The sequence below is a fragment of the Podarcis bocagei genome (genome assembly GCF_964188305.1).
Source record: "Podarcis bocagei genome assembly, chromosome: 8".
NCBI classification, from domain to species: domain Eukaryota; kingdom Metazoa; phylum Chordata; class Lepidosauria; order Squamata; family Lacertidae; genus Podarcis; species Podarcis bocagei.
Genome location: NC_138133.1, coordinates 27,596,119 through 27,623,848, shown reverse-complemented (window position 1 = coordinate 27,623,848; position 27,730 = coordinate 27,596,119). Strand labels below are relative to the sequence as shown.

The following is a 27,730-nucleotide window of genomic DNA, read 5'->3' as shown; positions in this document are numbered from 1 at the left end:
TAGTCTGGATAGAGGTGCAACAGTTTCTACACAATGGCGTATTGTGGCCAAGAATACAGGTTAGTTCTCAATGAGGTAATAAACCGAATGCCTGATGGCATTCCATACCAAACCTCCAAGGCTGTTGCGAGGATAAAATTAAGGTAACTGTGTTTTATTTATTTCATTTATATCCCACCCTACCAAAGGAGCCAAGGATGATTGCATATGCCATACTTTACTAATGTAAATAAATGGCTGAATATTCTTTCACTTCGCACTCAGAAACCAGGTAGCAGCAAGGATGACCCTGTTAATTTCTGCTTCTTCATCCAGGATTTCAAGGCTATTCTGCAATTTGGCTGTTCCAAAATTGGCTATTCCACTAGGCTCCCCTGGATACAGTGGTCCTCCAGGTGTTTCTGGACTGTGAGAGGTAAAAGACTATGGCACTCACCCTCTCAGCCTAGATTAGTAAAGGGGTTGCCTATTTATAGAACATTCAGTTGGAAAATTCTGCTGACATGTGTTGGAACACTGCAACATGAGATTATGATAATTTGTAAGTAAAAATGGCAAGTGTCATTTCCCCCCTTTTCTACTATATGCATCCTTCTCTAATTTGCGTATTGTCGAAGTGTGCTGTCTCCCCAAATCACAGGTGTATCCCTATCAGGTATAGATAAGGAACCACTATAAAACAGCCAAGCTAACAAGGGTTCCTGTGCTTTGTTCCCCTGCTCTTTCCAGCAACGCGGTTTTTTGAGTAGAAGTTCTTGCATATAGGATGCTTTAAATGGTGGCTACGATTTAAGCCACCCATATCTTGCTTTTTAGAGAGAAAAGTAATTTGTTCCCATGCTAATCTCACTGATGGTTTGCCAAGGAAGAGAGCTAAAAGTAGAGACACCATAGCTCAGGTGTAGAGCACATGATGTAGCAGGTCCTAGATTCAAATCCCTTGTTTTTGAAGTATCAGATGGCAGGTAATGGAGAAGACCTCTAGTGATGGAAAAGACACTTCAGCCAGTCAGAGCAGTCAGTATTGGGTTAGATAGAACAAATACTCTGGTCTGATATAAGGCAGCTTCCTATGTTCCTAGGATCAAGTAAGTTTTAAATGGATGGATGCAGTTTTCCACATCTGTACTTCAGCATTTAGCAATGGAGGTGTAGATCTAGAAAACTGCTCACCAGTTACTTCCGATAGGAAACCAGAAGCAATTTGGAATGTACTTGCCAATGGCTTCCCATCCACTTCCATGGTTTATAGTGATCATATTCCCACCATGAATTTAAAGTGCATGTCTAATGCCTAGCCTCCTTGACAACCACAGATATTTACAGCTGAGATCTGAAGCAGCCGTTAAATGTGAGACTAAGGGAACCTCCAATTCGCAGTACTCAATATGCAGTCAACTACTGCAGCTAGTTTAGCCACTGCCAAGAATGCACGCAAAACAAGCACTTAATGTCAAGATATTTACCACAAAGGAATCAAAGGTGGTTTATTATTTTTTTTTTATTGCCAGAATAGTAAATGTTACACAGATGGGCCTGCATGGTATTACCCGGGTTACAAGCAAGCAAAAAATGAATAGAAATGTTTGGCCACAGGAAAAGAAAAAGCACATTCTAATAAATCTGCCCTAATAAAAGCAGTGTGACCAAATGAGAATATATCATAGCACAATTGGGTATAACATTTGTTGGAGAGGATTTTCAGACCATCACCGTTGTGCAGTGCAACATCCACATTGATAAAAAAGTGGCTTTAAAAACATCAACACTGATAAAAAAAACCAATATGAAGCCTGGGATAATAGTTTGTGGCCATGCATGACTATTTGAAGGGAACAAAAGCAAATGCTAAATACATGAGGAAAGATGCACACCAACATCAGAGAGAACTTGCCTCCTCCATTTACTATGAGAAGTCTGCACCCAAGACATTTAGAAAGCATGCACACATGCATGTGAGTTGTATATATATATACATGTATGGAGAAGAATAGCATCCCATCCAGAAATATTTATTTTATTGGCATTTGGGTTTGGCTTCTATTCTGCAGCTTAACTATTTCACCCAAGCAAGTGCTAATATCACCAACAACCAGTTCTTTCTGTTTGTTAAAACAAAGGAATACAGATCCCAGCAGATGCTTCCAGTGCTAAATTCAGATAGGCTAGCTAGCTAATAACTAGCGCCCAAGCGAGCTGCTGCTGCTGACGGTTGTATAGGAATAAGAATATGAGGCATTCGTGTTTGCATCAAAGCTTCCTCTCCTGGATCCACTGCGCGAGCCTGAGCGGGATCCACTGCGGGATCCACTGCGCGAGCCTGGTGCCGAAGAGACATTGTATGGGCTGGAGATGCCTTTGGATGAAACCGAAGAAGCTTCCAGTAACCGAAGCCCAGTTATATCTTCCACCATCGAACGATTCATTGCATCTCTGAAGGAGATTTTCAGCTTTGTTTTGGGACAGGTCAAAATCTTCCCATAGTTGCTGGTGTCTTGTAACCTCTGGGCTGTCCGGCCATCAATCAGCCCTTTTCGAATGGCTTCTTCGGTACTTATTCTCCCACGAACTTCGGGGTCAATGAGACCTCCGGTGATAAACTGAAACTCAAGGAAGCGCTGGCCAGCCTCGTAAGGAAGCCACTTTTCCTTCACAGCCTCTGCGGCTGACATTCTGTTTCGGCCCTTGATGCCTTCAAACCCTATGAAGGCTTTATGAGCTGGCTTCAGCCGTGTCGACATCTCATGGTCAATGAGGCCTTGGGCGACTGCTTCCTGAAGGGAAAGCCGCTGTCCTGTGACGGGGCATATTATGCCTCCCGTGCAAGCTTGGGCTTCCAGCAAACGCTGGGCAGTAATGCTGTCAACAATGCCCCGTTGCACGGCTTCTGAAATGGAGATCTTCTCCAAATTTTCTGTGTCAAATATGGCTGCGATTGGACTCGTTTCCTCGAGGGACTCAGAAAAGGAGCCGGAGCCGGAGCCCGAACTGCTCTTTAGCTTGATAGATGAACTCTTGATACTCAGTACCGTAGGAGAACGAGTGGACTCGTGTCTGAAAACTTCATCACCGCCATTCCTGCAAGCAATCATGTCTGCAAACTGAGTGAGGCTTAATGACCCGGAACGGTATTGCTCAAAAAATTTCTTGTCCACAAGGCCTTTGTCAATGGAGTCCTGGATGTCATACTGGTGGCCCGTTTTCCTGTCAACAAGCACTACTCTTGTGCTCCCATCTGAACCTGTTATAGTGATTTCTTCCCATTCGCATTCCTGGTCAGAAAGCTCCAGGTAAGTGTCATAGTCTATGAGGCCTTTATTGTACGCTTCCTGGACGGACATTTCCTTATTTGTGTCTGGATCTACGATGACGACCCTGCGCTTCCTGAGGGTGTTTTTTTGCGAAGTCTGCACCACTTTCTTCTTCTCTCTCAGGGGCAGGAGACAGAGCCCACTTCCTTCATCGACTATGCACCTTTCTTTCAACTGCAAGTAGGTCAGGTTTTCTTCTGTGTTGGGGTCAAAAAAGCCTTTGGTATCGTCACTGGGATCAGAGAGAATGTTATTCAGCTCTTTGTCGAAGTAGCCACGTTGGTATGCCGTGCCGACTGGCAACCGATGACTTTCCTTCGGGTCGATGATCCCACCAGTGGCTATCTGGGCCTCCAACAAACGAATCCCGTGGCCTCTCTCAATGAGTTCCTTGTTCATTGCTTGGAACAAGGAGATGATGTTTCCTGTTTCTGGATCTTTGTACCCAGTGACTGCTCTTTCAGCAGACAGGAGTTTTTCTTTAAATTCTATTCCAACTAGGCCTCTTTTGTAAGCTTCTTCCACCGTGTGTCGTGAATTGTTCACAGGGTCCACAACAAATCCAGTGGCTGCTTGGGCTTCCAGAAGTTCAAGAGCTGTTCCTGGTCTAACCAAACCTATTTTCATGGCCTGGTAAATGCCAAGCTTCTCTCTGGTGGCCTCGTTATAAATGCCAGCTATGCAGCTGGAGCCCTGGAGGAAATCTTTGATTCGGTCGCTGACTTCTTCAACCGTGATTACTCCACTTTCCAGATCATTTGCCGTCGACTCCCGAATGATGCCAGAGTCTACTAACTCAGAAATGTCAATGGGCTTCCTGATGCCTTGGAATGACATGCTTCTCTTCTGCACGGGAAGGAGGAGCAAACCAGTGTGGGGTTCGATTCTGCATTTCGCCCTCAGCTTCGTGTAACTTATGGCCTTCTTGGTGATCGGGTCAATTAAGTTATTTAAACTCTGAGGTTGGTTCAAGGATCTGACCAGGTCTCGATCAATCAGCCCACGAGCTAAAGCGATGTCTTTCGGCAAGAACACACTGTTGATGGGGTCAACGATTCCTCCCGCAGCCAACTGAGCTTCAAGGAGACGTATCCCGGTCTCCCTGTCGATAAGCTGTTTACTGATGGCTTGTGCCACAGGCACGGTTTTCCCTGAGAAGGGATCTTTAAATCCGGTGATAGCCTTTTCAGCGGTGTAGATTTGCTCCCGGTCATCAAAATCGATCAGATCTCTAGCAACTGCACTGTCCACGCTGAGAAGTTCGTTGCGGTGGGGGTCAATCACACCTCCGGTGGCTGCCTGGGCTTCCAAAAGGAAGACTGTGTTCTCTGGGCTGAGAAGCTGCTTCCGTTTAGCCTCCACCAGGGAATACTTGTCCTTAGGGCTAAGAGAAGCCCCAGCTATAGCCCCAGCTCCTCTGAGATAGGGTTCAAGATCAGCAGCAACTTCCTCCACGGACTTCTGGCCCCTCAGCAGCTTATCCAGGGTGGACTTGTCTATCAGCTGGCATTCGTACAGCTGGACAGCAGTTATTTTTTTCCGCAGGCCATTGAAGAGTAATTTGGAAGGGTCGATGGCAAAGTCATCTTCTGTCTGGGTGACTCTGTTGGCCACATATGGGCGCTGCTTCAGTTTCTCAATTTCCCTTTGCAGCCTCAGGCGCTCAGCCTCCATCTCCGACTGGCTCTTTCTGCTTGTCTCTTCCAAGCGGCTGCGGTACCTTTCTTCGATTCTCTTCATCTCGGCCTGCAGCCTCTCAATTTCTATCAGCAAGGCACTCTTCTCCCTCTCGCTCTTATCTCGCTCGGACTCAATCTTCCTGATTGTCTCTTCCTTCCGGGAATACTGGCTCTTCCACTGATTTAAGTCGTTCAGGATTTGCTGCTTCTCATTCTCCAGCCGCATTTTCAAGCGGGATTCTGACTCCAGTGTACCTTTGGCCCGATTCAGCTCTTCCTCCAACCTCAGCAACCTTGCTTTGTCTTGTTCCAAGGCATTAATTTTTATCAGCAGCGCTTCTCGTTCCTGCATAATATGAGTATACTGGGATTTGGATTCTTGGATCCTATGGGATGTCTATGGTTTTTTTTTAAAGAAAGAAATAAACAAGGAGAAAATTAGTGCCTCTTCTTAACATCCTATATTCCCTATATTTCAACATATCCTGCAAGGGGTACTGGGTAACTGTGGCCCTGAGTAATAAATCTGATGTTTTGGATACAGCTGTGGATTTGTTTTATTAATACAGGATAGCACACTGATAGAAATGGGCTAAAAATAATTCTAACAAGAGAGTCTGGGGCATGACCCAGCACATTGGGGTCCTGCCAGTTTCAGTGGAAAGATTAAGCATGTGTTTAACAGCGCAGTCCTATACAAGTCTACTCAGAAGTAAGACCCACAGAATTAAATGGGGATTACTCCCAGGCAAGCGTGCATAGGACTGCAGCCTTGTGCATACAGCACAATCCTATCTCTTCCCTTTGAAATCAACAGGAATTAAAAATACTTAGCTTGGGGTGGATTGTACTGTCAGTGCTTAATATTTTCCCTTTCCCACCTGTACATATATACGACATACAGTCTTAATTTTGACAGCAGTCTAGCAGAAACTAAGTAATTTGGGATGCCTGCACTTCAGTACTGCCTCTGATAAAATCTTGTGTCTACTGAAAGAGGACCTTCATCTTGCTCTGTTTACAAAACATATGTATCACGACATCAAATCCAGACTGGTCTTACCTGGAGCCGATTTACCCACATTAACAAAACAAAAAAACCTGATTTTTTAATTCCACAATCTGATTCTTTTTTCAAGAAAGCGCTCATTTTGAGACTACAACTAGACTAATGGGTAAAGTTCCATCACGTATCTTATGTGATGAATCTGAGTGAATAAAAGTACATAGATAATAATGTGCGTGTGAATTACCGGTGTTGGGGGGGACGGGACACAATGAGAGCAAACCGATACCCCACTGAGGAAAATACTGCTTTTGGACCAATCTTGCACTAGCAAACCAATATAGTTCAGCAAACATTGCTTAAGATAGGCTCTCCATTCATTTCAATGAGTGAATTGATATGAATTGAGGCTGAACTGTAGCAATGCCTGATAGGTTGCTCCTAGTAAACGAAGACAGGGAAACCTAACTATCATTTTACTTGAAAATTATGAGCCCAAGCTACTAGGCAAAATGGGCAGACTCCAACACAGAAGAAAGCACACTTGAGGCAATGTCAATAGGCTTAAGTATGCTCTTCTCTGTGCAGGATTGTGACTCATAGATTTCTTTCTTTTTTTAAGAAAGAAATGAAAGCAGTGACATGTATAGCATGCACACATACAAACACACATATATAATTATGTATAATGTGCATTTTAGACAATATACAGGTACATAAGCAGCAATAAAATGTATACCAAATATACAACACCAGTATAACTATGTATACACTTTTGCATATGTACACTTTTTAAGGTATACATGTATGTATTTATGTATATACATATACTACCCTACAGCAAAATAAAGAATGAGAAGAGCAAAGGAGATAAGGATAAGCTCCAATATGCAACTTCATGAATAACATATTGTATACCCCTCTTTGGGGGTTGAGATGTCAAGAGTAACTGAACTTCAGCTTCTGTAAGAACAGGTTTTGGAAATATGGCCTGGTCTTCAAAGTCCTGCTCCTTTCTAAGGATGATGAAGAGCTGACCAATTTTCCATAGGAAAAACGCTAAATTCTATTGGAATGAAATATCACCCAAAGATTTTTTTAAGCACCAAAGGTAACAAAAGCAGATGCTAGGTAAGATTTATATCTCCTTTGCACTAGTCTAGAAGCGACCCAAATCTGGGCCTACAGCTAAGAACATAAGAATAGCCTGCAGGATCAGGCCAATGGCCAATCTAGTCCAGCATTCAGTTCTCACAGTGGCCAATCAAATGCCTGTAAGAGACCTGCACTTAGAAGCCAGTTGGAATTTTTATATCAAATTTAAAAAGGAATCAATTAAAATCAATATACATAAATTTAGGGTCCAATGATTGGTTGGAAATGCATTTGGTGTTGAATTATTTGAGGGACAGTAAAGTTGTGATCAAATATTTGTGAATACCTCCATAGCCTGCTTTTGGAATTTCTCAATTTCCTGTCTCAAATTGTCCCTTTCTTTCTGTAAACCATTTATCAGACCCTGAAGTTCCAGGGTATGCTTGCTGCTTGTCTGTAGTTGACTCTTAAGTTCAATAATTGTGGCATTTTTTTCCTCATCCACTTCACTTCTGCCCCTTCTTAGATCATCATACTCCAATCTCACATTACGCAGCTCCTCCTCTAACATCAAGTGTTCTTTTGTAAGGTTCTCGGTAAGAGACTGAAGCCTTTCAATTTCTATTTTGCACTCATTGAGGCTTTTGCTCTTGTCCTCAACAGCCTTTTGCAAGTGCTCGTTGCGCATGTGAGCTTGCTTTAGATTCTCTTGCTCTTGGACCACCTGGCGGCGCAAGGTTTCGATCTCTGAAGTGTACTTCCTTATCTCCTCCAAGTATCTCTGCTTTTCCCTCATCTGACCATCTAGCACCTCTCTCTGGTGCTTCAAGTCATCTTCACTCCTTTTCTTGACCATCGAGACCTCCTCTATCTGCTGAGTAAGGTTTGTGATCTTGACAGATTGCTCTCTGTAAGACCTCCTCATAGATTCTAACTCTGCTTCCACTTCCTTCCTCTTGGCAGTTTCTTCTCCTATGGCTCTAGCCTGCCTACTAAGCTCCTCCTCCAGCTTGCGTTTCTGCTGCTGCAGCTCTTTCATTGTGCCCTGCAACCTTGTGCTTTCTTGATCTTTCCCTTTTTTGTCCTGGGCAAGCCTCTCGTATTCACTTTTTAGCCGTCCCAGTTCCTGCTCTTGGACTTTCAACCTGCTGATGGTCTCTGTGGCGTTGATGTTCACTTTCTCCAAATCGTACTGGACTCTTTGCAATCGGATATTCTCCTCCTCCATAGATTTCCTCTGGTTTGTTTCTGCTTCCAGCAACTTTCTCAGCTTTTCAATCTCTTTGTTTTTGTCCTTAATTGTCCTCCCAGCATCGTCAAGAGACTGCTTGTAACGCATGGTCTCCTCAGAGTATTTCTGCACAGTCTGTTTTAACTCAATCTCAAGCTGCTGCTTCTTTTGCGAGATCTCAGAGCCAATGGCTTTTTGCTGGTGAGCATTTTCTTCCACTTGTCTAAGGTTCTCCGATGTCTGAGTTATAGTGTTCTTCAGTCTCCTAATTTCCTCACATAAGCTCCTATTTTCTCTCACAACATTGTCGAGCTGTGCTCGGTAATTACTGGATTCCTCTTCCTTCTGCAGTGTCACCTGATTTATTGTGGTCTTTGTGATATTTATCTCAGTCTCATACTTGTTCTTTAAACTAATAATTTCCTCGTCATAACTGTTCCTTACCTTAGCCAATTCATTCTCAAGTTCCCACCGGCTTTTAGCCTCTTCCTGCAGCTGAATCTTTACTCTTTCAAGCTCCTTGGTTTTGTCCTGGATGGTCAAAGCGGCATCTTCAAGCGCTTGCTTGTACCTCGCGTTGTCTTCGTTGCGCAGATGAATGATCTGTTTCAGCTCCAGCTCGATCTGCTGCTTCTGCTGAGCCACCTCCGAGCCGCAAGCCTTCTGCTGAAGAATATTTTCTTCTGCTCTCCTCCGCTGCTCTGTAGCATCCAAAATGCTGTCATTGAGCCTGATGATCTCATCCTTCAGATCTCTGTTCTCTCTCTGCAGCTTATCGATCTGGGCTCGGAGGTTTTTGGCATCATCTTCTTTCTGGGATGCTATCTGGTGGATGGTGGTCTTCTTAATGTTAATCTCGGTTTCATACTTGTTCTTTATATTACTCATCTCCTCATTAAACTGGTTTCTTACCTTAGCCAGCTCATTCTCATATTCTCTCTTCCGATTCCCCTCGTCCTGGAGAAGCACCCTTAACCTTTCTATCTCGTACTCCTTCTCCTTGATGACTTTCTCAGATTCTATCTTTTGCCAACCAAGGCTTTCTTTCTCATTCTGCCTTGTCTTCTGCAGTTGGTCAAAGTCAGTCTTCTGCTGGTCATATCTGTCCTCCAATAGCTTCCTTTTCCTCTTCTCATCTTCAATCTCATAAGTCAGCCTTGTTATTCTGTCATTCAGATCTTTTATTTGAGCATAGCACTTGTCCAAGTTTTGTTTGGCAGAGCCACCATCCAACTCTGCTTGCCTCTTCATCTCTTCCAAACCCATCAGTTTGGCCTTCAGCTGGGAAATTTCCAACTGGTACTTCTGTAGGTTTTGCTCCAGGAATTTGTGCTTATTGCTGTTATCGGAATTGGCATCTCTGGCTAGTCTCAGCTCTTCTTCCAATAGTTCTATTTTGGTGCTTTTCATCTGCAGATTCAAAAAGCATGAAAGATAAAAATTACCTATCGCAACCATTTTTGACCAACAGCATGCTACTCATTCACACAGACACACCCCAAAAAAATCACCACTCCACAGCTAATTTTAATAAAATGCCTTTTTTGCTGTTTGGTTGTTTTACTTCATTTTTTTTAAAAAACTTCACATTCTCTTGTTAACCATAATGGACAAGACTCTTAACATTCTCAACGAGGCCTTTTTAATATTTCATGGTTTTCAGTGCAAAAGTCCTAGTGCACCAGAAAACATTGGATCTGGAGGAATATATGCTACTCTATGTCAAGCTCTGAAAGCAGACTTAAACCAGAGCTCTGGGGTTCATTTTTCTGGTTTTTACACATCTGTTAGCCTAGGAAAACATTTTTAAAGGCATGATATAAAATGTTTCTTGAAATAAAGAAACTCGTTGATCACATATCATGTCTGAACCAATATTGGACCAAATAGAAAACAACTGTACAGAAACCAGGTGTCCACAAACAGGCTACTTTATACAAAAAGGAAAAAGAGGGGAAGGCGCTAATGCTCACAGCGGCCACTAAATACTATTCTCCCTCTTGGATGCCCTGCACGCTGATCTCAATATGTGAAGGAAAACTGGTTCCTTAACAGCAACTGAACATTATTCTGTACATTCTCAGTTTCCTGTTTTTATTGCTTCATGTGTTCAGTGGCCAAGACTGGGCATCCAAAGCCATGCTTAAATTCAGGTTATGCCCTATGTAAAGCTGGTGGCAAAACCAAACTCAGGGGTCCTGAACTTGAGGGAGTGACGATTGAAGCTAAAATGAAAAATCTCATCTACTAAGGGTGGATTTGATTTAAATCAAATTGATTTAAATCACTAGTCAGTAAGACTTGCTTTAAATCACTAGTCAGTAAGACTTGATTTAAATCCTTTTTTTACAGAAAGACTCATTCTTGCTGGTATAATCTTAATATTTACAACCAGATGAAGGTTTCATGGAAAACTTAAAACAAATCCTTATTTCCTGATGAATAGCCTTTGGCGTATAATGTAACTTAAATAGAAAATTGTATTTAGAAAGATTTTTTCCTCAAAAGCATTTTATTTTAAAAATCCAATTTAAATAAAAAAATCCGATTTTTTTCATATATATTTTTTAAAAATCAATTTTTTTTATCCACCCTGCATCTACTATAACAGGAATAACTAGGAATCAATCTACACAGGCAACAAATCATCTGATAGTAGCTCATTCTAAGCTATTACAACTTCAAACTGCAGATGAGCCCATCACTTGCTTGAAGGATGCCTCATGGGGGGAAAAAGCCTCATGCACCTAAACAACTAACATATTCAGGAAAACTACTCTAAAATCTTCCTAATATGCCCATTTTTAAATGTGCAGGGAGCGGCATTTGTTTTACGGGAAGCAGTGTTCAAACAAGGAATCAGCTCTATCTGCAGTCTAAACTGGTCTAGTCCACAAAAAGCTGTATTGTATGAGTCTGCTGAATGCACGCCTCAAATTTAAGATTAAAAAAGCTGAACCGTGTATAGCAAGAAAATTTGGTTTCCATTGTAGAAGTGTAGCCTTAGAATGTTATTTATTATTGCATGAAGGTATTATTAACAGCATCAAAAATATTTACAAAGCACCCAGGAACCTGACAATTCACAATACATAAAGGAAGAGGGATATTACCTTTAAATCCTCCAAGCTCTTTAACATTTCACTCAGAAACTTGTAATAGTCTCCTGATTTTGTAAGAAGTTCAATGTAACGAGACTGGATCTCAGCAGCCTGCAAGGAGAGGGAGGGAAAAGCAATCTATTGTCAACCTATCCCAAACACTATGTTTCGTCTGCATCAACAGGCTTGGGGTTTTGTGTTGTTATTATTTTAAAATAAAATGCCAGCCTGATCCTAGATTGACTCTGACTTAAGTATAAAGGTAAAGGCAAATGACCCCTGACAGTTAAGTCCAGGTTGCAAACAACTCTGGGGTTGCAGCGCTCATCTTGCATTACTGGCCGAGGGAGCCAACGTTTGTCTGCAGGCAGTTTTTCCTGGTCATGTGGCCAGCATGACTAAGCAGCTTCTGGTGAAACCAGAGCAGTGCACGGAAACGCCATTTACCTTCCCGCCCGAGAGGTACCTATTTATCTACTTGCACTTTGACGTGCTTTCGAACTGCTAGGTTGGCAGGAGCTGGGACCGAGCAACGGGAGCTCACCCTGTCACAGGGATTCGAACTGCCAACCTTCCGATCAGCAAGCCCTAGGCTCAGTGGTTTACACCACAGTGCCACCCATGTCCCTGACATAAGTATAAATGAGTTGAAATGGATTTAGAGCTGATCTACAAATAGTGGAACGTCCCGTGGTGCAGCCCTTTCTAGATTTTACCACTTTAGACTACAGTAGTACCTCGGGTTAAGTACTTAATTCAATCCGGAGGTCTATTCTTAACCTGAAACTGTTCTTAACCTGAAGCACCACTGCCGCACAATTTCTATTCTCATTCTGAAGCAAAGTTCTTAACCCGAGGTACTATTTCTGGGTTAGCGGAGTCTGTAACCTGATGTGTATGTAACCTGAAGCATATGTAACCCGAGGTACCACTGTATAAGCCTAGGGGGGAGTGTGTCATGCTTGACTTCTTCTCTGTGTTTGAAAAACAACCACCACCCTAAACCACCCTGCCTGCAGAAAAACAGCCATCAAGAAGGGAAATTAGGCTAGAACACACCAGCTTTTGATCGCAGAGGGGTTCTGACATGTCATATATATACCAAGTATGCAATTCCCCAATCTGCATTCCAAAACACCACCCCGTGCTTTTCTGGAACACCAGTCTCTCATGTGGTTTAGCAAACAGGTTCCTGCCCAGTGCTACAACACCATAGATTTCCTTCAGAACTGTGTGCACACCTCCTGACTTGGTTTCACCAAGCAAAAACATTACCAATTATCATGAAAGTGCACTTTATTATCATTTACCTCTTTCAGAATTAGCCCTGAAGGAGACTGGACCATGCTGCGCTTAATGGGGATGTTCAGCAAAGTCTCCAGTCCTGAGCAATAAGCTGCAACCTGCAGTTCATAATCCTGCAGAAGAGAAGAAAACACAATTCATTTTGTAAAGACAGCCACCGTATGCCCCCTGACCTGGATTTTCAGAACTGCAGGAAGCCAATAACCTACTCTTTCAACCTTTTGACACCAGCTGAAGACCTGGTTATCTGCCCAGGTTTCTGGTGGAATTTTGGTGCCAGTGTTGATGTTTATTTTAGCTGGCTGGTCGTAAATACCTCCCTTGTTTTTAGTCTCTGTGTGATGTATTAAATTTGCAAGCTGCTCTGGAACTGCATTTGTAATGAAGAGTGTGTTTTAGACAGACAGCTAATAAATAAAACCCAAATCCTGATTTTAAGAATCAGTATGGTAGAGGGTCAGAAGAGAGAGTAGTTGCTAAAAAGAAGAATAAGAAATGCATTTAAAACCAGACATGCTGGAAGTAAGGTAGAGAAACTTTTTTCCACAACTTGCATGAATGAAAGGCAACAAAAAAGGATTGATTGTACAAGCAGATCAATGGGGTTTAAATGACATGTCTAAAACTTCCAAAAATCAGCCCCATGATTAACCCAGGCAGGGGTATGACAGAATGATTTGGGAATAAGACCCACTGATTTTTTCTTTTTCAAATGCTTTCTAGAAGTATGCTCAGTACTGCAGTCTGAACAGAACTACTAGAAACACAAAAATAAAAATAAAATCACAAGATAATCCTGTGTGTATTTTCTTTCCCTTGGCGTAGCCACCTCAGCTTGTTGTCAGCATTTGTGCTTTTCCAAATTTGCCCTGGAAGTTTTGGACCAGCCAGACTATCATGGATACACTTGCAGAAATACAGAGGCTGTCAGTGGGTCTGTATCTTGTAAACTTTGGTTTGCCCAGGAACTGAGCCTATTGTGCTGAGAAATGTGAGTGTGTGAAGAGTGAGAAGGATTTAGCCTAGGATTAAGAAGAGAGAAGGGAGCCTTGCAGGATTAAGCTCTTGTAGGAAAAGATATGTTCTTAGGGGAATGTTCAAAAATAACAGTACCTTGATTGCAGCTGAGCACACCTCTGCATTCTTCATCACATCTTCCACTCTGTCTCGCTTGCTTGTTATTTCAGCATGTAAGCTCTGCAAAAAACAACAACCCCACAATATTAATTTTATCAGATTTCTAGCCGTCAAGTCTTTTGGTTCAGGAGAATGGCAACACTTGTTAATCACTCCACTGATGATACTATATCTCTCATGGTGATCCCAAGAGACAATTGTGGTGACAAAGATGTATAAAGCAAGCTTAGCTGAGGTGGGATTTGAAATCAGGACATCAAGTTCATAACTTGCACCCTTAATCATTATTACATTAGCAGGGATTCTGACACAAACTCCTAATACTTCGCCGAATCTAAGTTGGTTTCACATCAGCCAAATTACTTAGGGGAAACACTTTGCAACACTGAGTGCAAGACAATACCTTTTGCTCCTGCAGATATCTCATGACAGTGCTAACATCTCCCAACTTCATGGCTTCAATAGTTTCCTGCCGGCGCCTGGCATCACAAATCCATTTATTCAGAGCCTGGTAAAGATCCCGATAGGTTTTCAGCTGCTTCGCCTGTTTTTCTAAATCCCAGGTCCTGTAAGACAAAGTAGCAACACATGAAGCTGCCTTAAACTAATTCACATCACTAGTCTATGCAGCCCAGTGCTGCCCACTATGATTGAAAGCAATCTTCCAGATGTGAGATAGAGGTCTTTGCAAGCAGAATTAATCCTAGGACCACTACACAAAGCATATGGCCTCCTAAGAACAGAAAGAGATCCACTTTGCTACTTGAAAAAGCTCCAAGTTAATGCACGCATCATGCAATATCTGCAAAATCTGCATACCATACAACAGTTGCAATATAGATTGACATATGCCAACATAAAAGCCTTCTGCTTTAAAAGCCACCAGTCAGTAGTGGATAGCGCAGTGAAGCAATGGCATTCAGCTGACCTCCCACCAGCTGAATTGCTGCTGCTTACCGGGAGGGAGAATGTGAAGGGTGAAGTTGCAGGGAGGTCAGAATTGTGCAAACACACTGGCAGAGCCAATCTAGTGCTCCTGTCAGTGTGTTTGCTCCACACTGACCTGCATTCTACCTCAACCCCTCTCCTTTCCCGTAAACAGTGGCAACTCAGTTGCTGGAAGGTCAGGGAAGTGTTACCTCCTCCAACATTCTGTGTGACATTCCATTCTAAACATAACATATAAACTGGAATCTTCATAGAAGTAGCTGTAGTTTCCTAGGGAAGGACGTTTTCAGCTACTACGATCTCAAGTCAAACACTTATCAGTTCAGTCTAGAAATGACTTGGTGTTATGTATGAACCCAGCCCAGCAGCTTAACTTTGGCTTATTAAGTATGGTTAAAAGTTGCTTGTCAACCAAGGTCTGTAGCTGGTTGACAAACCATACCTAATGTTATCCTGGATTTCCTTAACTATGGCTAAAGAGCTGGCACAGCCCCACAGCTACAGAGTTATGAGTCTAGAGCAGCAAAAAGGCAAACCACTCTCAAGGCTCAGCTGACCTCCCTGGTGCCTTTAACTATTACAGGAACTAGAAAGTCAAGTTTTAAACGTGTGGTTTTTTGCCAGATGCATCAATGTGTGCACGAGGTCGACAGCTTACTGAACACCTGATTTGAAGTTTACTCTTTAGAAATCACAAACAAACCTGTCATCAATCTGCTTATCCACCCTTTGCCAACGGTCTGTGAGGTGCCCGACTTTTTCAGTGAACTTTCCAAGATCTAAATCGTGGAGAGGATACGACTGGCAAGACTGCGAGTGGACCTGGTGAGCCCGCTGCAGCTCTGCCTCCAAGGTACTAAGCAGCGACTTCTTCATACTAAGGTCTCCTTTCATTTTCTGGAAAAAATAAGCAACAGAATAATCTATCTTCGGTATCCCAGATCTCGCCAGAAAGTAAACACAACCACAACATAATCCAGACAGCTGCAAGAAAGGGCAGAATAGGTTGCATATGATCAAACTTAACATATCTGGCAATATTTAGAGAACGCAAACAATCATAAACTGTATTATTTTTTCATAGGAAACAGAATGTGTTAATTTATGGAAGCAAGACCAAATTATGAATCGTAATATACAAATATATTATAACATTAAGCTTCCCCCCCTATGTTTAAAAACAGCACAAAGTCTTTAAGTAACCAATTAATGGCTCAATCTCCGATATATACATAAAACCCTCTCTCTTACCTTCAGGCTGGCTCGATAAGCTTCCACTTTATCTGGGTCCAAAGACAGAGTATCCTCTTCTGTAAGTCTGACTTCAAACACTCGGATCACATCTTCTGTTTGGAGAATTGCCTGGAGCAGGGACCTCAGCGCATTCAAGCTATAGCAAAACAATGCCATCAGAAAGTCAAATGCAGGGTTGGGAAAAGATCGTTTGCTTTCAGTCTCTTTTCTCTCCACCCCTCATTGCTCGGGAGTAAGTGCCACTGGACACAGCAGAACTTAATTCTGAGTAATAGGCATAGCATTGCTCTATGAAGTTGGTTTTGGTCGCCAGTCGATTCTAAGGAAATTTGAGCCCGCACGCAAACTGTTCCACATGCAAACTGAGGAATATGTATAGAAAACGAAACTGGACACCTTCATCTGCCCCAACTGCAATAAAACATGTCCCTCTCCTATCAGTCTCCACAACTACAGCAGGCGTTGTTATGGTTTGACTTCACCCCAATGGCACACTTTCCCATCATCTCTCGAGATGGATGGATGTCAACAACAGTATAGAAAACTAGGCATCTGCATAAATGACGCTGCTTTGTACAGCTTATTTTGCTGAAGAAGTTGGACCTCCTTGGTTAGAATTACCTTAGTTTAAAATATTAATAGTTATGGGTGTATGTTGGATTTAAATCCTTAAAACATGCAGTTGATTAAATAAAAGCACTCATCACTAAAAAATAACAACAAAGCACACCTATAATATGGATAACCATAGGACTGCTTGTCTGTTTCCTTACCTGTCCAAATAACCAGCAGAGACCCCATTAATATTTTCCAGTTTCTGAAACAAGGTACTTATTTCAGACTGCAAATAGAGATACTTTTCAGAGCCTCTAAACCTGGGGAGATAATCTTTCTGCCCATTGAGAGCGACCGCTATTGCCTGAGAATCGTTTTGTATACCCTGAGAGAGAGAGAGAGAGAGAGAGAGAGAGAGAGAGAGAGAGAGATGTTATTTACTCTAACACCCTTCTTAAGATCACATTAACAACCTGCAATTGACATATCATCTATCTTGCCCACAGACCATGTGTTTCAGCTAATGTTAAGAAAATAAAAGGACTGAAAGAGATGTTCAGACACTTTTCTCTTTGGTATGCAATCCCATAATAATCAACTTCTAGTACAAATCCCCCAAAACTTTCTACGATCCTTCCAAGCTCTCTGCACACACATACTGTGCAGGGACCAGATCCACCAGCTGTGAAAGATGGCCATCTTTGCAAGCTAAGAAATTCTGATTGTATGAGATAAAATGCATATTTTTTAAAAGTCTGCCAGAAAGAGTTGTTGGGACTGACAGGGGCAGGGTCTTCTCAGTGGTGGCCCTGACTGATATTAAATGTGCTGCGCTGCTTATAAACAAGTGGAGTTGATGGGTGTTTTATTGTGATAATGTTGTGTCCATCTAGCTCAGTATTTTCTAGTGACGGGCAACTGCCCTCCAGGTCTCAGGCAGATCTCTCGTGTCATGTATTAGCTGATCCTTGGCTCTCTACCACTGAGCTATTGTCTCTCTCCTAGTAGCTGCTATAATACTTGCTCTAGCGTAGATAGACGTCCTCTCATGACCTCACTGCACAACAGATTGGCCACAAATGCCACCAGTGTTATTATACTAGTGGTATCAATTCATCTTGGCGCTGCTGGTGCTTCTTAAGAATATGAAGAGTAGAGAAAGACAGAATCAAGAGGATTCAGGATAGTTGGGCTTCATTCAGTCTGAACCACACACAATCATGCTATGCCTGTCCAGTGCAAATCAACACGTACCTCTAATTCATTGATTCTGACGGACAAATTCTGGGAGGCCCCTTGGTCTGGCTGAAGGATGGTTCTCTGCGCCATGCGGAGCTCACAGTTCTCGATCTGGCGACGAAGCTTCTGGAGTTCCATAAGCATCCAGGCTTCATGCTTCTCTAGCTCCTGCTTCTGATTCTGGACTTGCTGGGATGAGCCCAGGTGAGTGACTTCAGTTGTCACGACTGGTTTAAAAAAAAAGAAAAGAAAAAAAGGGAAAACAACCAGTGGGTCAGTTTTCGGTTTTTGGAAAATTAACCCCTGTGAAGTGAGGTGGTGTGACGTCATGGCAAACAATGCGCTGTGGATAGGGAACAACTTGTATGCACTGCTGAATAAGTCTGCCTTCATTTCTCCTGCCCCATCACCTGGCAAAAGAACATGCAAGCGATTGGGCGTGTGCCAGGTGAGGTTCTAGATCAGGGTCAGCAAACTTTTTCATCAGGGGGCCAGTCCACTGTCCCTCAGACCTTGGGAGGGGGTGGACTATTTTTGGGGGGGTAATGAACGAATTCCTATGCCCCACAAATAACCCAGAGATGCATTTTAAATATAAGGACACATTCTACTCATGTAAAAACACGCTGATTCCCGGACCATCCGTGGGCCAGACTTAGAAGGCGACTGGGCCGGATCTGGCCCCTGGGCCTTAGTTTGCCTACCCATGTTCCAGATCAGCAGTTCTCAACCTGTGGGTCCCCAGATGTTGTTGGACTACAACTCCCATCATCCCTGAGCTCTGGCCTTGCTAGCTAGGGGTGATGGGAGTTGTAGTTCAACAACATCTGGGGACCTACATGTTGAGAAAGGCTGTTCTAGGTGATTATAATGTGCTTGCCTATAGCGGTCAGCACCCAATTCCCTACACACAGACTTCAAGTGTGCTATTATTTGGTTAAGTGTACCCATTGAGCCTTTTAGTGAAGCGGAGGCCTACCTATGAGGAAGCTATGGGGAAGGGCTATGGTTCAGTGGTGAATCACATGCTTTGTGTACAAAAGAACCCAGGTTCAATCGCTGGCATCTCCAGGTAAGGCTGGATGAGAACAGTCTCAGAAACCTTAAGGTTCCTGCCAGTCAGCATAGACCATACTGAGCTAGATTTGAAGCTCCCAGAGCAGCTTACATAAACTCAGTAATGAACAAGGCAACCCGGCCCTCAGTCTAAAAGGCATGACACAAAAGGAAGAAGCGGTGAGGAGGGAAGAGGACAACAAGCAAACTCAGGCACCATGGACTAATTGTCTGTCAGGTTACTATGTGTCAGGCTGAATGCAGTTCACCAAGTACCTGTTGGCCCAGCATGTATTTGACATTCCTGTATTTCTGCAGTCCCAGACATGGAAGAGGGACACACAATTGACTGCAACCTTGGTGAATTGCATGCATGGTTGGTGGGCTGCATTTGGCTCAGGGGGTCGCAAGTTGTGCAGGCTTCCAAGGTGAAGCACGACTACACCCTGCAACAGACGGTGCGGTTTCTACCACTCTTGTGGAAAGCTGACCTTGATTTGGTTGCTGCGGACGCTGCTGGTGTTGGCCTGGCAGCTGGATGACCAATGTTTGGTAGTGCTTCTGAGCATCGGAGAACTGAGTCTGGATTTTCCTCTTATCCTCATCTGCAAACATCTCCGAGCCCTGGCTGTTCCTGATGAATTCTTGATAATGAATCTCCAGGTCAGCTATTACTCTCTGGTAATCTTCTCTGCGCATGGTCTTCAGCTGAAATGAAGAGGCAGAAACAATTTAAGGAAAAGCAGCCAAAGAAAGCTGATGCAATCCTCCGGAATAATGACTACAGAAGAGGGGTATTCTGGAGAGTTATTTATATTTGTAGGATTAATAATGACAAAATGAGCTAACCGTGGTTTACGTTAGAATGAAGAGCCTACGGTTGCAGGCAATGGAATGAGCCAATAAAAGGAAACAGGGAGAGGCTTAGTCAGCAAAAGCAAGAGTCGACTGCAGAATTGCCAGTCACGTTATCAGTACAAACAAGGCTTGAGAAAAGGCAGACAGCCCCTGTCAAGTCTAGAATGCATATACCCAAGTCTTCTTATATATGTGCTCAAAAGTTAGGAAAAGCGCACATTTGCGAAGACTATGACAGCTCCTGGTCAAACTTTATAGAAGTCATTTCAACACCCACCTTAGCAATAGTCAGAGCCTTTATCTTCTCAATGTCAATCATGCAGTAATGCCAAGACACCAGGCTTTTCATGTTGATGTAGAGTTGATTCCAGAGAGCCATAATGGCCTCATAGTATTGCTCAATCCTAAACGGCAATGAATGTGTTAACTCAGGTTCGAAAAGCAACATCAGTGTCTCCTAGAAGACGAGCGTCCTGAGCAGAAAAGGGCTCAAAACCCCAAATACGAAAATGCAAATGTTTTCAATATAAATGTGGACTTTTTTCAATGCAGCACATTGAGAGCTAGAAGTCTGCTCCTTGTGCAATGATTCCTAAACTAGGTGCTGCAGGGCTAAAGTGTGTTGGATACATATTGGATACATTATAGATATCCAATATGTATCCAACACACTATGTATCCAATATATATTGGATACATTCAACTAATGATGTGACCTCATTTAACCCAAAAGAATACATAAATAAATATGAAAGAACCCTATTCATATTTAGCCTGTACCGAATAACCACAAATTAAAATGAATCTGAATTAAATTAAACCAAAAATTTTGTTTCCAGTCAGAATTAGCTTTGCTTAGAATCTGGGAGAAAGGCTGCAAAATGGGCTCTTGAGGGGTAGGGAAAGCCCACTCTCTAGAAAGGTTTCCTGTTGCAACACAATGGAGACTGACGTTCTATAGCAGGGATGGAGAACTTCTGGTCCTCCAGATGTTCTTGAACACTCATTCCCATCAGCCAACATGGCAAATGCTCCTGGATGATGGGAGTTGGAGCCCCACAACACCTAGAGGTTCCCCTTTCCCTATAGACTTGCTCACAGCCAGCACTTCCCACTCAAAACACAAAATTAATTTTTTGCTCGCTGCCCTTGAGTTCCGTAAATAATATATAGATGGGTGCACAAAGTCCACCCAGTCACACTGTTATACGCAACTGGGCCCTTTTCTGACCCAATCAAAGATACACAACATACAGAGCCAGGGAAGAACTCACACTTTTTTCCCAAGCAATATGGCTTCAGGTTTTATAAATAACTCACTTGGTCGCCAGATCCACAGCTAATGGATTAGGGGGAGGGATAATGAGACTGACAGATGGCACCAGCATATCGACTCCTCCTGGCCCAGTCACATGCCACTTGCTACGTTCGCTGTTGTCTTTCAAAATGCACTCGTCTCCTTTGCGCATGGTTTTCTATGGAAAAGGCAGGAAAAAAACAACTGTAGGCATTAACACACTGGGACAACGTAAATACTTATGATGTAGTTTTCAGTTGATGTAATTAGTTGGAATCCTCCCTAAGACTAGACAACTTTTAGTCATAGGTCTGAATACACATATAAAAAAGGCTTGGATACCCAGAGGCCAAGATGTACGGGATTGAAGCTGGCATGCATTCCTATTAACATGCAACTTTTTATATATGTATGCATAAAATAACCTCATGTAAAAATTGTTAGGCTAAACTACTGTAATACGCTGGGGTTGCCCTCTGTGCCCAGCGGATGCAGAACAACATAATCTACCATTTGATGGGTCAATCACAGGGTGTTCTCTGTAGCGCTTAGAACACATCATACTTCATTCAAGCATGCAGTTTCCCCAACTTTCAGGAATGGCATAGTCCTACGAGGGCTATACCAAGCAATAGATTTGAATGGAGTTCAAATGCATCTTTGGAAACATTTGAAGACATTTCTACCTGAGCACCTGCTTAGCAGCTGCAGTGTAAAAAAAAACTAGAACAGATTATTTATCATCCAATACATTTGGTCCATTTTAAGCAGATTTTAGCTGAAGCTACACAGTAGCCTGCCTCAGGTACTTGGGATGGGATTGCCAATAAATCTAAAATATATATGATCAACGATTGAGTAATTAATCAATAGCATGATTCTTACCAGATCTTGTTTGTAGTCACACAGAGCCTTGAGAATGATTGGCTTATTGCTCTTGTAATCAGGGTTCCGTGGCTTTAGCTGGACAATCTTCTTAGATTTATTCACCAAATTTTGCACTTGTCTCTTGTATTCCAAAATTTTCTCTCGCTCACTCTAGAAAGACAGAGAAAGTTTGTCATGGCAAAAAATACTTATAAACAAGGAACCGCATTCACTAACACAGACCTGCATTTGCTATCGGTCAAATCCAGATTCTGTTCAAATTTAAGACAAGTATCTTGGTAGACTTCAGTGGTAACAGTTTGAGAAAATCAGAGTTTATATTTTAGAGTTCTATAAAGTCTTAAGAGTTATAAACTCTAAAATTAGGGGTTCTGCAATCAATAAAAGAAAACTAAAAAAATCCATCTGAAGTTCTGCTTGAGTACATAAAATGCTGCAGCAGTCCCAAATATATGAAGTATAATATACTCGGTGAAATAGACCAAAGGAGCAGCTGCTCATTTTTAATCACATCAGCGTGACAAGAAAGCCTGGAAATTGCACTTTCCCCCAGACCTTCTCCTTAACACCTCTCATTTTCCTCACCCAATGGCTTCAAACAGCCACAATGAGATTTCATGTCGCCTGTCTTTCAAACACAGTATCTTTCATATACAAGGAAATCTGCCCTTATGGGCTTAGTCCTGCTGAAGTTGAAAGAAGCTGTGGGATCTCAAAACAAAGTGGCAACCATACCTCCAACTCTTTGATCTGCTCCAATAGAACTTGCAGGGACATATTCTTATCACAGATGAACTTCTTTCTGATGGAATCCTGTAGATTCTTCAAATAGCTCTCAGTTGACTGGGCTTCCTCAAAAAACTATGCATGAAAAGCAAACAGACATATGATTGTCTTTATCTAATCACACCAGTGGGGCATAGTGGTTAGAGTGTCGTACTAGCACTTGAGAGACCAGGACTCAAATCTCTACTCAGTCATGAAGGTCACTGGGTGACTTTGGGCCAGTCACTTTCTCTTAGTCTAACTTAACTCACAGGGTTGTTGTGGGGATAAAATGAAGTGGGGAGAACCCTCTATGTTGCCTTAAACTCCTTGGAGAAAAAGCCAGAACACAAATGTTGTAAAATAAATTAAAGGTGTGAAGTGTACATTTTGTACAGAATGATAACAGTGGGCCCTGAATGTGATTTCAGTATAGTATTGTAGGATCCAACAGACTTTTAAGCGATTAGTAATGCTGAACTCGTAAAATCTACACTGGACTAACAGACATTAATAGGAAATGCAGCACTTGAACATATGAATACAATCCCCTTTCAAGAGCATGGATATATGAAGAATAAATAAAGGAAACTAAACTAAAGACAGCCTATTACCTTCAATCCAATTTCAGACGCTTTATTTAGCAAGCCTTCCTTACTACAAGCTAAACTCACAATCTGCCATTGCTTACTTACTAATAGTTGGAGTGCAAGATACTGCATGTTTGTGAATCCTCTCCCCCCTCCCCCAAAAATTTTTTACAACCAAACATAGAGTTTAAATGCTGTTGCTTGGGATTCAACTTCTAATATCCGTTATGACTGCACACACCTGAAAGTATGCTGCATTCTCCTTGAGATGAACATCAATGCACTTGGTGATCTGGAGAATCCAGCTCCACTGAGTTTGAAGTGTATCCATGTAGGCCTATATATTTAAAGAGTAAATAAATCACAGTTCATCCTCCATTCATTCATTTCTTTTACCTAGCTAACAACGACACCTCTCAAAACTTCCTAAAACAGCTTTGGAGGGAGGAAGAGATGATAAACAGGACTTGGCTTAAAGGAACTGGACTTGCTTAAAGGAAAACCTACAGGAAAACTTGGCCCTCCACTTCAAACACCAAAAGTGGCCCATCACTAAGCGCAGTTGTAAACCAGGGTTATAAAACGGTCACTCACACAACCAGAGCAACCAGTCTTTGATCAGCAGGCAGGTCGTCCTGCGTTGTCTCTAACACTGACTCTTGTTGATCAACCAAAAATTGGTCGGGGCTCAAGATCTGATTTGCAGTACCTTTCACTTCTGTGGAACCTTTGTATCTCACCCTCCAGAAAAAAGAGCAGAGCAAGAACGCAGGAAGTTTAAGATATACCTCGATTTTGTCTGAGGCAGGATGCTGGTTGACCACCAGTTGGTCACATTCTTGCTTCAGCTTGTTGAGTTCTTTCTCCTTAACTTCCAGTTGGCTCATGCGTTTCTGTATACAGAAAAGGAACAAGCATTAAGGCCAACCTTAAAATAATAATGACACTAAAAGTTCAATGCATATAAGGTCATATCACCAGCATATAGTAAGATCAGTGGGTTTGTAACTGAATGAAGCTAAACTAGTCAAGCCCATTAATTTCAATGGGACTAATACAATCAAGCGTATTTATATTGTGGCATGTTTATAGGCCTGCAAACCTTCCAGGCTTAATTTGTGCTATATATTAGCAAGAACAGCCTTACTGAATCAAGCACCCAAAAGATCCTTTGTACCTTTTTCCTACCACACAAAGTATTATCCTCATCGCTGATCCATTAATTGCTTTCTGAACAACTGTCTCAAGGAGAATTACACCGAAGATAATTAAAAACAGTTCAAACCCCAGGCCAGAAAATACATTTTTTAAAAAGACTGAAACTGTAACAAGGTAGGCACTCATGATAAATTTTATTTTATTTATTACATTTATGGTAATGATCCAGCTGGGAAAGCCGGTCGGAACAAAGATGTCTTAGTGTAACTTACAGAGAAGGCCTCCTGCTTCCGGGCAATATCGGTGTTCCTGTCACTCCAGTCGTAGAGAAGCTCCTCCTCCTCACAGTCATTGATCCACATGATTTCTCTGCTAGTGGCCTGGATGATGTTTTGTAGCTGGCGCAACTGATCCATTCTTTCAAAGGAGAATCTCTACAAAACATCAAAGCAATGAGCTTTAGACTTAAGGATCAAAGCTTATTGTGCAAACAAAACTGTGGAACAAAACAGAGGGATCAAGACAGAGCTCTGGAAAGCAAGTGGCTACACACCCAACACTCTTTTGCCCCCATTTGGGCTGGGGATACTTTGCACTTTAAAGAAAAGAAAGAGGGGAAATCTGTATTCTGCTCCATGACAACATTTTTTAAAAATGCAAATGCAGTTGTACCTTGGATCTCAAATGACTTGGCTCCCTTACAAATTGGCTCTCGAACGACTGAAACCCAGAAGTGAGTGTTCTGGTTTTCCAACATTCTTTTGGGAGCCGAACGTCTGACGCGGCTTCCGATTGGCTGCAGGAGCTTCCTGCAGCCAATCAGAAGCCACACTTTGGTTTCCAAACATTTTGGAAGTCGAATGGACTTCCAGAACGGATTCCGTTCAACTTCCAAGATACGACTGTAATGGACATGGGTAAGTTGCCATGCAGAGATACCTAAGCAAGTATTGCCTACATGTTTTTAGATGCAACTTTATAATTAAGGATTAATTGTTGAGATAAAAGCTAAGAACGGACAAGTTCCACCGTGTATGGGCTGAACCTGCACTTTTCATCCTCATGGGATCCATAGTTGTCTTCCCTGACTCAAAGGATGCTCCACTGCTAAGAAGGCAAAGCACACATAACAAGGCCTTCAGAAATTAAGTTGCTCTTTAGCTTACCAGAAGATATTCATATTCCTCCTCCAGCTGATGAACAGCAGCCTTCTCACGCTGCGGACAAAAGAATAAAAAGAATAAAGATCTTCTACAGCTTACAAATTTGACCCATTTACCAAGGGGGCCTCTGCAGAACCAAATTTAAGATGGATGAATTTGTACAGTCAGGTTCCTGAGGAGCCTCTTTACATCACAAATAGCCACAATCAATGACCTCATGCCTCAGCAAGAAGGGGAAAGGGAATGCTGGCAACCAAAGGACAAGCAGAAGTGGCAAAGGAGACCGTGTTGGGGCTTGACGCCAACCTGAATGGGAAACACAGGATGCTTTAGATCAGGGATGGGGAACCTGCAACACTCCAGGTGTTGAAGGACTCCAGCTTCCATCATCCCTCACCACTGGCCATGCTGGTTGGAGCTGATGTGAGCTGAATTTCAACAACATCTTGAGGGCCAAAGGGTCCCCAACCAAGGAAGTGTCCATAAGATAACAGGCAGAAAGAGTGTAGAAAGGAGTGGGTGTAGATACTTAAATATTTTGATAGAATACCAAAATGTGAAATGGAGGCCCCTAGATACATTGCTGCTGACCCAAAGTTAGACTCATTTACAACCATACAAAGTGGGGGGGGGGGGCGAGAGAGAGAGAGAGAGAGAGAGAGAGAGAGAGAGAGAGAGAGAATGCTCTTTCATGCACCAATACTTCTGAATAAGCAAAACACAGCAGTGCTAAAACAGGGCTCTTTCAAATATTTCACCAGATGTGAAACCACCGGTTAGCAATTTAAAACAGGCAGTGATGCAAAAAATCAAAGAAGCAGAATCAGTATCTTACCAGGTCGGTTTTGACTTTGTCCAAGTGCCAGCGATAGTCTCCAATGGAATTATGGAATCTCCTGTGGTCGGCAATTTGTTGCTCAATAGCTGCCGCATCAAATCCCCATTTTACTAGCTCCATTTCAGACTGAAAGGAAGAATGAGCATCTTCTTTAGTGGTTTATTTATATAGGTGCCGATGTGAAGCAAAATTAAAACAATGGTGCACAAGCAAAGGTATATAGAGCTGCTTTGCAAGGAAGACATGGTTCGGCAGCTACCAGGTGGTTATCCTTGCTTGGGATATAGTTGCTTGGGGTTACTATTTCACAGGAGTCGTGCAAATCGGAAAAGACTAAAGCCTTCCCCAATGTCCCCTTCTGCTCCACAAAGCAGGGGAGAAGGGAACAGAACTGGTGAGAGCCAGTGTGGTGTAGTGGTTAAGAGCGGTAGTCACGTAATCTGGGTAATCGGGTTTGCGTCTCCGCTCCTCCACATGCAGCTGCTGGGTGACCTTGGGCCAGTCACACTTCTTTGAAGTCTCTCAGCCCCACTCACCTCACAGAGTGTTTGTTGTGGGGGAGGAAGGGAAAGGAGAATGTTAGCCGCTTTGAGACTCCTGAAGGGGAGTGAAAGGCGGGATATCAAATCCAAACTCTTCTTCAGAATAAAACTACCTTAGGTGCCACAGTAGAACAGGCACCAAAGAACTTCAGAAGGCATCTACAGGTAGCTATAGACCAGCAGGAGCCAAGTTATCATGCCAGTGGCGTAGCGTGGGTTGTCAGCACCCGGGGCAAGGCAAGTAATTTGCGCCCCCTAACCCGTGGATTTGCGCCCCCTAACCCTAACCCCCAGATGTTGTGCCCGGTGCGGCTGGCCCCCCCTGCACCCCCTACGCTACGCCACTGTATCATGCCACCTTTTTACAGGGAAGATTGATTTCCACCCAGCCACCCTTTCCAGCTACATTAGTGAAGCAGTCGCCCAAATACTATTAAATTTGTGCACCATGTCTTGTTGCTCTGCAGCCCTCAGCTCCATGCACACCATGACAGAAAAACTTTTGTATTTTCTAAATGGTAAAGTTAAGAAAGTCTGTAATAATTTGAACTTGAAACTAGCTCTTTCTACACACACACACACACACACACACACACACACACACTCCTTGCTAGCATGTGTTACCGTTGCTTTTAACATGTGAAAATTAAGATGACCAGCCAAAATTTAAGTACTGATAACATGTGAAGTATTAAGAAGTGTGCCCTCTCCCGT

General features: G+C 42.7%; 1 protein-coding gene across 3 annotated transcripts in view; it reads right to left on the bottom strand.

The window, feature by feature from the left end:
• Nucleotides 1-1,486: 1,486 nt before the first annotated feature.
• The window catches only part of DSP (desmoplakin), a 47,412-nt gene continuing 21,168 nt past the window's right edge, over nt 1,487-27,730 (bottom strand). The window contains exons 5-24 of one of the 3 annotated variants that reach the window (XM_081206104.1): nt 26,472-26,600; nt 25,640-25,690; nt 24,746-24,907; nt 24,104-24,208; nt 23,557-23,652; nt 22,696-22,821; nt 21,958-22,110; nt 21,096-21,250; nt 20,053-20,179; nt 19,409-19,625; nt 17,877-18,088; nt 16,841-17,007; nt 16,065-16,203; nt 15,517-15,710; nt 14,269-14,431; nt 13,842-13,925; nt 12,734-12,841; nt 11,436-11,534; nt 7,438-9,732; nt 1,487-5,387 (exon numbers count right to left, since the gene is read on the bottom strand). In XM_081206104.1, the coding sequence (XP_081062230.1) occupies nt 2,181-5,387; nt 7,438-9,732; nt 11,436-11,534; nt 12,734-12,841; nt 13,842-13,925; nt 14,269-14,431; nt 15,517-15,710; nt 16,065-16,203; nt 16,841-17,007; nt 17,877-18,088; nt 19,409-19,625; nt 20,053-20,179; nt 21,096-21,250; nt 21,958-22,110; nt 22,696-22,821; nt 23,557-23,652; nt 24,104-24,208; nt 24,746-24,907; nt 25,640-25,690; nt 26,472-26,600 (7,989 nt within the window). In that variant the 3' untranslated portion in view covers nt 1,487-2,180. The remainder of the gene's footprint in view (nt 5,388-7,437; nt 9,733-11,435; nt 11,535-12,733; nt 12,842-13,841; nt 13,926-14,268; nt 14,432-15,516; nt 15,711-16,064; nt 16,204-16,840; nt 17,008-17,876; nt 18,089-19,408; nt 19,626-20,052; nt 20,180-21,095; nt 21,251-21,957; nt 22,111-22,695; nt 22,822-23,556; nt 23,653-24,103; nt 24,209-24,745; nt 24,908-25,639; nt 25,691-26,471; nt 26,601-27,730) is intronic. The other 2 variants (XM_081206105.1, XM_081206106.1) reach the window with 2 other exon arrangements.